This window comes from Vicia villosa, linkage group LG4 (assembly GCF_029867415.1).
Source record: "Vicia villosa cultivar HV-30 ecotype Madison, WI linkage group LG4, Vvil1.0, whole genome shotgun sequence".
Taxonomy (NCBI): domain Eukaryota; kingdom Viridiplantae; phylum Streptophyta; class Magnoliopsida; order Fabales; family Fabaceae; genus Vicia; species Vicia villosa.
Window position 1 is genome coordinate 103371477 of NC_081183.1, and position 12358 is coordinate 103383834.

The 12358-nt window shown below is 37.5% G+C and overlaps 1 protein-coding gene across 1 annotated transcript; it reads right to left on the reverse strand.

Annotated features, from left to right (window-relative positions):
• Positions 1 to 781: 781 nt before the first annotated feature.
• On the reverse strand, positions 782 to 1483 carry LOC131597595 (uncharacterized). Its single transcript, XM_058870284.1, has 2 exons — positions 1387 to 1483; positions 782 to 1147 (listed from the first exon to the last, which is right to left on the reverse strand). The coding sequence occupies exons 1-2, from the start codon at positions 1459 to 1461 to the stop codon at positions 782 to 784; spliced, it is 441 nt and encodes a 146-aa protein (XP_058726267.1). The 5' UTR covers positions 1462 to 1483.
• Between the last annotated feature and the right edge of the window lie 10875 nt (positions 1484 to 12358).

Here is a 12358-nt window from a genome sequence, read left to right on the forward strand (position 1 = left end):
TTTAGAATTTTTTTTAGAATAAATGCTAACATTTTATTTTTTAACACGTCGTGGAATACACGTCGCAACGTGAAAAATCACGTGGCAACCTAAAAGTAGCGACTTGAGCATGTATGTCGCAGGAGCAAGCGTGGCAACATTGTAGCGACGTGGAGACCACGTCAGAACAGGATGACATAGGAAACAGCTCCCTGCACACACAGCAGGTGTGGCAGGTGTGGGAAAATGTGTTTGTTGACCAATGTAGCGACGTGTTTACCACATCGCTACATTAAATGCTTTTTTTTTTTAAAATTTATTCACGCTAGATTTGTTTTGTTTTATATATTTTATATAATTAATAAATATATAATAAAATATATATAATAAAATTTATATAATAAAATTTATATAATAAAATTTATATAATAAAATCTATAAAATAAAATTTATATAATAAAATATATATAATAAAATCTATAAAAACTAATTTATATAATAAATTTGTATAAAATAAATTCATATAATAAACATTATATAATAAATTCAATTAATTAAAACTAAAAATTTAAAACTAATATTTTAATGAATTAAAATGTATAATAAGTTACATAAAAATAAATTAAAAACAAATAAAATACAAAATGTTTTTAAGAAGCACCATCATCCGGAAAATAATTATCCGGATTAAAATCATCAGCCACTCCGTCATCCTCCGGCTGATCTTGAGGAGGAACATTACTGTAATTCCCACCTCATTGCATAAACCGTCTCATCTGCTCCTCCATCTCAGCTTGTTTCTTCATAATGCCTCTATCTGCCGCGCATGCTGCTCCTCCATATCAGCCTGCCTCTTCCGCATCATCTCCAACTGGGCCTCACTATCGCGTCTCGCCATTTGCCTTATTAATTCAGTTTGTTCCTGTGTCAGATTTGGTTGACGCGATCCACCCTCTCCATCCTGAACTCTTTGGAACAGATTACGGTCACCAGATCTATAGCTGGACGCCAAATTTCCAGCCCCAAAAAAGCAACCATTAGGCCCTTTATCTTTAATAACCTCACACCAAATGTAGTGATCAACATCCGCGTTAAGCGGCTCCCCCTCTGCTGGCATGAATTGAGGATTATTTTCCAGAAAAATGGCAAGTCGTCTATCATATTCTTCCTGCACACATATTCAATAAAAAAATTAAGTTAAATATTTAAATGCATATTTAATGATACTAAATAAATATATACATATTATAAATTAAAATATATTAAAACGTTGCCACGTGATTTTCACGCCACAACTTATGATTTGCCACATGATTTTCACGTGGCAAATTATCAATTGCCACATGAAATTCACATCACAAACTTTGTATCAATATAAAAAAAATAAACAACGTAAATTTCACTTACAAGATACATCCTCGTGCGCTCGTCGACAACACCTCCCGATCTCCTTGTCCGGGTCCTCGAAATCAGCTCAGGCATCAATGGTCTTCTCCCCAACTGCTTAGCCTAAATAATATAATTAAAAATAATTAGTAAATTATATTATGAATAAAGAAGTAACTTAAAAATTTTAAAACTTTTACGAATCGTCGGGCATGCTCGGCGGTGCTAATACTTCCAACTGTGTTGACACAACCGCCCTTCTCATATGCCCTCATCTTCTTAAAAGTTTCTGATTTAGCCCGGAATTCTGGAGTCCTCCAATATATTACAAGCTCCTGAAAAACCTCCTCGCCTATCCAGCTAGGACGGATGCCGTGAAGCTCATAATTCTCCCTTACTCGCTGCAGCATATCAGACATTCTTTTAGAGCATCTGGTATTGAAAACTTTCTGAACACTTTTTTCACTCAAAGGATCCCACACACATTTCTCCTGCAATAATGTTGTATGACATTAAAATAAAATGTTAAGTAATTATAATGAGAATTTTATTTAAATAACTATAACTAAAACAATAAATTAAATGCATAACCTATATAAATAACAATACCTTAAACATTCTAAACCATTCATCTTTATTTTTGACGTCCCCATAGCTCTTAAAAGCTGATTTATACATCTGCTGAATTATATAGTTAACAATCCTAGCAGCAGTCCGACTCGGCGTAAAACTGAAACAAAAAATGAAAATGTTAGATATAAATTTATATAAAAAATGAAAATGTATACATACTATAAAAGTTTTTAAATAGGAAACTTACTTGCTTCCTTCGGGATGAATCCAAAATCTACCATCAACGACATGAATCTCATCGGGATCATCCCTCCCACGAAGATCAGCTCCGTCTATCTCATCAACTGCCTCATCAACCTCACGGGCTGGTACATGTGTGGGATGTGGGGTGCGTGAGCCTCCAACCTGTGTGGGGCGTGGACTAGGAGATCGTCCAGCCTGTGTCGGACGTGGACGGGGAGATCGTCCAGCCTGTGTGGGGCGTGGACTAGGAGATCGTCCAGCCTGTGTCGGATGTGTACTGCTGGATCCTCCCGTCTGCTGAAAGGAGGAAGTCATCTGCATGGGATATGAAAAACCAGATCCTCCAGTATGCTGGAAGGATGAAGGCATGCCAGTATGGGCGAATGGAAAGTTGGGCGGGGGCACACCAGTATGTGTGAATGGAAAGCTAGGTCCTCCCGCCTGCTGGAAGGACGAGGGCACACCAGGATGCTGGAAGGATGGCGGTACCGCTGAGTACTGGAAGGATGGCGGTACCCCAGACGGGAACGTGTGGGAGGAGAGTAATGGGGTAAAAGCCTGAGTACTGGCTAAAGACATAGGATCAACACTTTGAGGGCGGGAAGACACGGCCATGTGAGGCGCCTCACATACTACTATCCTCGGACGTTGGGACTTCTTACCACTATCTTTACTCTTAGGTGGCATTTTACCTATTTTATTATTCATCAACACATAAATATTCATTAACACATAAATAGATATTCATTAACACATAAATATATATTTAATAGATATCCATTAACACATAAATAGATATTCATTAACACATAAGTAAATATTCATTAACACATAAATAAATATTCATTAACATATAAATATACATTCAATGTTTAGTTATTCTTCATCTTCGCTATCCACATCATTCTCTTCATCATTCTCTTCATCATTCTCTTCGTTGTTCTCTTCGTCGTTCTCTTCGTCATTCTCTTCATTGTTGTCATCGGATTCAAACTCTTCATCATTCTCTTCATCCACATTATTTTCAACCAACAATATAGATGCATCAACTTGATGTCCCTCAACAATTGTATCAGACAAACTTGTAATGTCTTCAGCTGCAACCACTTCATTAATTTGATCAACATCATCAACTTGATAGGCAACATCTTCTACTTGATCGCCATTTTCAATATGACCTTGCGGTTTTGTTTTTATTACAACACACCATCCTCTTTTACGTGTCACAAATGAAGGATAAGGTACATAATAAACTTGCCTAACAATATTTGACATTATGAAAGGATCATACTCTTTGTATTTCCGGCTCATTTGAATCTCAACAGTACCGTATGACCTGTCTATTTTTGTGCCTCTACTTGGATCATACCATTAACAATAAAACAAGACAACTTTATTTTCTGAATCCATGTAATGGTATACCAACTCGTAGATATGTTTAATAACTCCATAAAAGTCATCTTCACCACCATCTGTAACTCCTTTTACAAATACACCACTGTTTATGGTTTTTTTCCCTTCGGTCCATGCCTCAGTGTGAAACTTATATCCGTTCACGAAGTATGTGTGCCATTCATTTGCGCTTTGGATAGGGCCTTCTGCCAAGTTTCTCAAATGGAGTATTTCTGGAGTTGGTGGAAACACGGTAGACAATCTTTGCTTGAACCATAAGGGAAATTGAGCATGAATGACGCCGGATGTTTACTGTACACCGGTACTATGAAAATAGGCATTGTTAAATTCCCTACAAAATATACACCATAAGTTAAATAAGTTTGGTATACAGACATTGTCAACAAAGGTAAAAAAAAACTATTGGGTAAACTTACTCAAGGTATTGTTTAACTTCAACGCAGTTGATCAAGACATGGACATGTGCGGATTGCATTTCTTTCTGGGTCAACCAATGCACACTCTTCTTTCCAGAAGGTCGACCTGGAAGACCGAATACTGGTAAGGTGAATTGACTCCTCTGGTTGACATTTACCGGATTCCGTATGGTTCTAGGAGTTAACATCAAGTGATTAAAATAATGACTGCAAAAATGTGATGTTTCTCGATGCAGGTAATGTGCACATATAGAACCTTCAACTCTTGCTTTATTCTTCACTGATCGCTTTGAATCACCCATGAACCTTTCAAACGGATACATCCACCTATATTGAACTGGTCCACCAAGAAAAGGTTCATATGCAAGATGCACAGGTAAATGTTCCATGGAGTCGAAGAAACCAGGCGGAAATACTTGTTCCAACTTACAAAGAATGATTGCAATGTTTTGGTCCAACTTCATGATGTCTTCCACTTTTAAAGCTGACGCACAAATATCTCTAAAAAACTGACTAATTTCAGTTAGTGGATCAAGAACATGTTTGGGTAGCGAGCCAAATGCAATTGGTAACAATTGTTCCATGAAAATGTGACAATCGTGACTTTTCATTCCATGCAACTTCCCAGTGTTAGGGTCAGCACACCTTGATAAATTTGATGAATACCCATCGGGCATTCTCAAATCTTTTAGCCATCGACAAACAGCTTTAGCTTCTTGGGAAGTCAAAGTGAAACAAGCCTTGGGTTTTAATAACTTTCCATTCGGTAGAGGCTTCAACTCAAACTCTCTTCTGTTACACCATTTTTCCATGTCTTGTCTGGCCTTTTCATTATCTTTCGTTTTGCCTTTCACATCCATCACTGTGTTAAATACATTATCAAAAAAATTCTTCTCAATATGCATAACATCTAGATTATGGCGCAACAAGTTATCTTTCCAATACGGGAGGTCCCAAAATATACTTCTTTTTGTCCAATTGTGCGTGACTCCGTATCCTTCAATTCGGCATTCTTTGCCAGTATCTGTAAATATTGGTAGCTCACTAACTTGTTCCCATATAGCCCATGGTGACAATCGAGGCGGAGGCGAATCTTTCACTCGTACATCTTTTTTAAAGTTTGTCATGTTTCTTCTATAGGAGTGATTTCGTGGTAGGAATCTTCGGTGACAGTCAAACCACGAGCTTTTCCCACCTTTATCCAACGTGAACCCTTTGTTGTTTCCCATGCAATGCGGACAACCCATTTTGCCATGCGTACCCCAACCAGACAACATGCCATTGAAGGATAGAAAAACACTTAGAAAGGGGGGGGATTGAATAAGTGTGACTTTAAATCTTGGACGATAAAAATAAATTGCACAATTATTTTTATCCTGGTTCGCTGTTAACGAAGCTACTCCAGTCCACCCCCGCAGAGATGATTTACCTCAACCTGAGGATTTAATCCACTAATCGCACGGATTACAATGGTTTTCCACTTAGTCCGCAACTAAGTCTTCCAGAGTCTTCTGATCACACACTGATCACTCCAGGAACAACTGCTTAGATACCCTCTAAGACTTTCTCTAGAGTCTACTGATCAACACGATCACTCTAGTTACAAACTGCTCAGCCAACTGCTAAGACTTCCTAGAGTATACTGATCACACGATCACTCTAGTTCCTTACAACTTAATGTAATCTATTCAAGAGTTTACAAATGCTTCTTAAAAGCGATAATCACAACTATGATATTTCTCTTAACGTTTAAGCTTAATCTCACTAAAATATTACAACAGCAATGTAGTGAGCTTTGATGAAGATGAAGATTCTGAGTTTTGATTTGAACAGCGTTTCAGCAAGTTAATTTGAATTGTCTTTGTTCAGAATCGTTAACCTTGCTTCTCATCAGAACTTCATATTTATAGGCGTTGAGAAGATGACCGTTGAGTGCATTTAATGCTTTGCGTGTTCCGTACAGCATTGCATTTAATGTTATACGCTTTTGTCAACTACCTCGAGCCTTGTTCACGCTGTGTCTACTGACGTAGCCTTTAGTAGCTTTTAACGTTCCTTTTGTCAGTCAGCGTAGTCTGCCACCTGTACTTCCTTCTGATCTGATGTTTGTGAATACGTCGTTTGAATATCATCAGAGTCAAACAGCTTGGTGCATAGCATCTTCTGATCTTCTGATCTTGAAGTGCTTCTGTTGCGTGATACCATCTTCTGATCTTCAGTGCTTCTGATCTCATGTTCTTCTGATGCTTCCATAGACCCATGTTCTGATTCTGCTTCGACCATCTTCTGATGTCTTGCCAGACCATGTTCTGATGTTGCATGCTGAACCATTTGAGACACAACTTCTGAGCGCTGAATTATGCGTACTCTTTATATATATTTCCTGAAAGGGAAATTGCATTGGATTAGAGTACCATATTATCTTAAGCAAAATTCATATTATTGTTATCATCAAAACTAAGATAATTGATAAGAACAAATCTTGTTCTAACAATCTCCCCCTTTTTGATGATGACAAAAACATATATAAATGATATGAATTTGCGATCAGAAAGAGTAGACGGCAAAAGACAAATTACACAGCTATAGCATAAGCATATGAATAAGTCTCCCCCTGAGATTAACAATCTCCCCCTGAGATAAATAATCTCCCCCTGAAATAAATACTCGAAGAACTTTGATAAAAGACTTCCCTGATTATTTCGGTAGAGACGATCATATAAGCTTCTGCCTTCAGAGAATTCATAGCTTCTGACTTCTGCTTCCATTGGACAGCTTCAGAACTTGAATTTCTTTAGATCCTTAGAACACTCACAGCTTCTGATTCCTGCTTCCATCGTGGACAGCTTCAGAACTTGAATTTCTTTGATCTTCAGAACATTCACAGCTTCTGACTTCTGCTTCCATTCAGGACAGCTTCAGAACTTGAGTTTTCTGGATCTTTTAGAACATTCACATCTTCTGATTTCTGCTTCCCTCGGATAGCTTCAGAACTTTGAATGTCTACCAACATCACTTCATGCTAGATTTGTATCAGAACATTGTTGAATGTACCAGAGCATCATCAGAGCATCTCTACATCCTGAAATGTTACAGAACAAAAACTAAACGACAAAAGTCAGCATGAGCGAGTTAAAACATAAAATGTATGTTTGAACACATTATATGTATCAGAGCCATATAGGCTGAAATAATGTATCAGAGCAAATAATGTATCAGAGCCATAACATTATATGTATCAGAGCAAATAGAATTTTGTCAGAGCAGGATAGACAATGATATTCAAATTCTATTATCAGTGCTTCTGATTCATTCTTCTTTCTTGCTTCTGATTTCTGAAGCTTGACAGCACTCAGCTTGCTTCAGTTTCCAAGAGCTTATTCCTTTTACAGAATAACGCTTCTTATGGTTTTGCTTCTGGTGTTTGCTTCACTTCTCTGTACCTGCAAAACACTTAAACCATATAGAACTTGCGGTTCTTGTTAGTGAATGTGTGGGAGCTTTTACCCAGCAACTGATAGATTTAATCAAATCATTTATCATTTATCTTCTCCCCCTTTTTGTCATAACATCAAAAAGAAATATTTCAAAAGATTCAGATGCATAAGACAAATGAGGTGACTAGCACAGTTACCTATGGTCGGCGTCCCTTCAACTGCACGCGCGCTTATCCATGAATAGTAACGACAGGTTTACCATCCCGAGATAAAACGTAACAGCTGTTTTGCTTTAAAAGAGGTTCTGAATCAACTTAGACAATGAAACGTTAGTAATAACCGAATCATAATTTCTAAAAGAATTCAATCAGAACTTCTGATTAAAAGAAATGTTCCACATTCATTTCAGAAGATACTCATACATGAGAACTTCTCATCTTCTCATTCTGGGCATAAATCCATACTGATGTTCTTCAGAATGAACTTAAACCTATCTTCAGCCAGGGGTTTTGTAAAGATATCAGCCCATTGATGGTCTGTATCAACAAAGTTTAAAGATATAACACCCTTCTGAACATAGTCCCTTATGAAATGATGTTTTATCTCAATATGTTTAGCTTTTGAATGAAGAATAGGATTCTTAGATAAACATATAGCAGAAGTATTATCACAGAATATAGGAATGTTACTCTCAAATATCTGATAATCTTCCAACTGACTCTTCATCCAGAGCATCTGTGTACTACATCCAGCAGCTGCGACATATTCTGCTTCTGTAGTTGATAGAGCAATGGTTGCTTGCTTCTTGCTGTACCAGGAGATTAAGTGACTTCCAAGAAATTGGCAACTTCCTGAAGTACTTTTTCTTTCAATTCTGTCTCCAGCATAATCAGCATCGCAGAATCCTACTAAGTTGTATTCTTTAGATTTTCTGTAAACTAAGCCAACATTAGTAGTACCTTTCAGATACCTTAGAATTCTCTTAACAGCAGTTAAATGAGATTCTCTAGGATCTGATTGGAATCTAGCACACAAACAAACACTGAACAGAATGTCAGGTCTAGAAGCAGTCAAATATAGAAGAGATCCAATCATACCTCTGTATAACTTCTGATCTACCTTCTTACTTACCTCATCCTTACCTAGGATGCATGTTGGATGCATAGGAGTTTTGGCTTCTTTGCAGTCCAGAAGATTAAACTTCTTCAGAAGTTCCTTCACATACTTGGTTTGGTGAACATACGTTCCTTCTGATGTTTGATTTATTTGTATTCCAAGGAAGTACTTGAGTTCTCCCATCATGCTCATTTCAAACTCAGCCTGCATAGACTTAGCAAACTCCTTTCCAAGTGTAGCATTAGATGTTCCAAAAATAATATCATCTACATATATTTGACAAATTAAAATATCCTTTTTAAAGGTTTTACAAAAGAGAGTAGTGTCCACTTTTCCTCTAGTGAAACCATTATCCAGAAGGAAAGAACTTAAGCGTTCATACCAAGCTCTGGGAGCCTGTTTTAATCCATACAATGATTTCTTAAGTTTAAAAACATGATTAGGAGACATAGAGTCTTCAAAACCAGGAGGTTGATGGACATAAACTTCTTCATCTATATAACCATTTAAGAAGGCACTCTTAACATCCATTTGATAGAGAGTGATGTTATGTTGAGTGGCAAAAGAAATTAATAAGCGAATAGATTCTAACCTGGCCACTGGTGCAAAGGTTTCTGTATAATCAATCCCTTCTTGCTGACTATAACCCTGAGCCACCAGTCTGGCTTTGTTCCTTACCACTTCACCTTTCTCACCGAGCTTGTTTCTGAAGACCCATTTTGTACCAATTATATTGAATCCATCTGGTCTAGGAACAAGATCCCAAACATCATTCCTTGTAAACTGATTCAGTTCTTCTTGCATAGCAATTATCCAGTCTGGATCTTCTAGAGCATGATCAACAGAAGTTGGCTCGATCAAAGATACAAGACCTAATTGACAGTCTGCATTGTTCTTAAGGAATGCTCTTGTTCTGATTGGATCATCCTTCTTTCCAAGAATGACATCTTCTGAATGACCAGAGATGAGTCTGGATGATCTTCTGACAGATGGTTCTTCAGATATGCTTAGATCCTCCAGAGAAGCTGATACTTGATCTTCAGATTCTTTGCTTCTGAGAAGCTCTGCTTCTGATGCGTTGCTTCTTGGCTCAACAACTTCTGATATGTCAATATCATAATCTGCAAAATTATCAAACTGCTTTGGTTTTTCAGAACCAAGCTTATCATCAAACCTGATATTGATTGATTCTTCTACAACCAATGTTTCAGTATTGTATACTCTGTAGCCTTTTGAGCGTTCAGAATATCCAAGAAGGAAACATTTTTGTGCTTTGGAATCAAACTTACCAAGATGATCTTTAGTGTTCAGAATAAAGCATACACATCCAAAAGGATGGAAATATGAAATGTTGGGCTTTCTATTCTTCCACAATTCATAGGGAGTCTTATTTAGAATAGGTCTGATAGAGATTCTATTCTGAATATAGCATGCAGTGTTTATTGCTTCTGCCCAGAAATGCTTAGCCATATTGGTTTCATTGATCATGGTTCTGGCCATTTCTTGCAGAGTCCTATTCTTTCGTTCTACAACCCCATTTTGCTGTGGAGTTCTAGGACAAGAGAAATCATGGGCAATACCATTTTCTTTGAAGAATTCTTCAAAGGATCTGTTCTCAAATTCACCACCATGATCACTTCTGACCTTTATGATTTTACACTCCTTTTCAGATTGAATCTGAATGCAGAAATCAAAGAACACTGAATGAGTCTCATCCTTGTGTTTCAAGAATTTTACCCATGTCCAGCGACTATAATCATCTACGATGACTAATCCATATTTCTTCCCTCTGACAGATGCTGTTTTGACTGGGCCAAACAGATCAATGTGCAAGAGTTCTAATGGCCTTGAGGTAGAAACAACATTCTTGGACTTGAATGCAGGTTTGGAGAACTTGCCCTTCTGACATGCTTCACAAAGAGCATCTGATTTGAATTTCAGATTAGGGAGTCCTCTGACCAGATTCAGTTTGTTAATCTGAGAAATCTTTCTCAAACTAGCATGACCTAGTCTTCTGTGCCAGACCCACTGCTCTTCAGAAACAGACATAAGACAAGTCACCTTCTAACTCATAAGATCTTGCAGATCTGTCTTATAAATGTTGTTCTTCCTCTTGCCTGTAAATAGGATTGAGCCATCCTTCTGATTTACAGCCTTGCAAGACTTTTGATTGAAGATTATATCATAACCATTGTCACTTAATTGACTGATAGATAAGAGGTTATGAGTTAATCCTTCTACAAGAAGTACATTAGAGATGGAAGGAGAGTTACCAGACTTTATAGTTCCAGAGCCAATTATCTTGCCCTTCTGATCTCCTCCGAACTTGACTTCTCCTCCAGACTTAAGCACCAGGTCTTGGAACATAGACCTTCTTCCTGTCATGTGTCGCGAGCATCCAGAGTCCAGGTACCATGACATGTTGTGCTTTGTCCTTCTTGCAGCCAAGGATATCTGCAATAGGAATAATCTTATCCTTAGGTACCCACATTTTCTTGGGTCCTTTCTTGTTAGATTTTCTCAAGTTCTGATTGAACTTGGGTTTGACATTATAAGCAATAGGAGGAACAGCATGATAATTTTTAATATGAGTTTCATGATATTTCCTAGGTTGTGTCACATGCTTCTTAGTGTGTGTAATGTGAAAACTTTGAGCATGTGAAGTGTGCCTAATATCATGAGAGTGGCCATACTTGAACTGATCATACAATGGCTTGTATGTGAGTTTCATTTCATCAACAGGTTCAAGTTTGTATGGGGTTTCACCCTCATAACCAATGCCAACTCTTTTGTTTCCAGATACGGCATATATCATAGAAGCTAGCTGACTTCTGCCAATACTTCTAGATAAGAACTTCCTGAAACTTAAATCATATTCTTTCAGAATATGGTTTAGACTAGGAGTGGATTTTTCTGAATTAGAAGGAGATCCAACATCATTGGATAATTTTAAAAGTTTATCTTTCAATTCAGAATTTTCCAATTCAAGCCTCTTTGTTTCAAATTCAAATAGCTTTTTCAGCTTTTTGTATTTAATACAAATCTGAGACTTGGATTCCAGAAGTTCAGTTAATCCGGAAACTAACTCATCTCTAGTAAGTTCAGAAAATACCTCTTCAGAATCTGATTCTGATGTAGATTCTGATCCGTCATCTTCTGTCGCCATCAGCGCACAGTTGGCCTGCTCATCTTCTGAATCATCTTCTGACTCATCCCAGGTTGCCATAAGACCTTTCTTCTTATGAAGCTTTTTCTTGGGACTTTCCTTCTGAAGATTTGGACATTCATTCTTGTAGTGTCCAGGCTCATTGCATTCATAGCACATGACCTTCTTCTTGTCAAATCTTCTTTCATCAGAAGATTCTCCACGTTCAAATTTCCTTGAACTTCTGAAGCCTCTGAACTTCCTTTGCTTGGTCTTCCAGAGTTGATTTAGCCTTTTGGAAATCATGGACAGTTCATCTTCTTCTTCAGATTCTGATTCTTCAGGATCTTCTTCTCTAGCCTGAAAAGCGTTAGTGCATTTCTTGATATTAGATTTTAATGCAATAGACTTACCTTTCTTTTGAGGCTCATTTGCGTCCAGCTCTATTTCATGACTTCTCAAGGCGCTGATAAGCTCTTCCAGAGAAACTTCATTCAGATTCTTTGCAATCTTGAATGCAGTCACCATAGGACCCCATCTTCTGGGTAAGCTTCTGATGATCTTCTTTACATGATCAGCCTTGGTGTATCCTTTGTCAAGAACTCTCAATCCAGCAGTCAGAGTTTGAAATCTCGAAAACATCTTTTCAA

What these genes read in the sequence shown, in the direction of transcription:
- LOC131597595 (XM_058870284.1), bottom strand. Translation starts at nt 1,461, where the DNA reads ATGCCTGAGCTGATTTCGAGGACCCGGACAAGGAGATCGGGAGGTGTT. An exon ending in AGCGCACGAGGATGTATCTT is followed by an intron (nt 1,148 to 1,386) that starts GTAAGTGAAATT and finishes ATATGTGTGCAG; the next exon opens with GAAGAATATGATAGACGACT.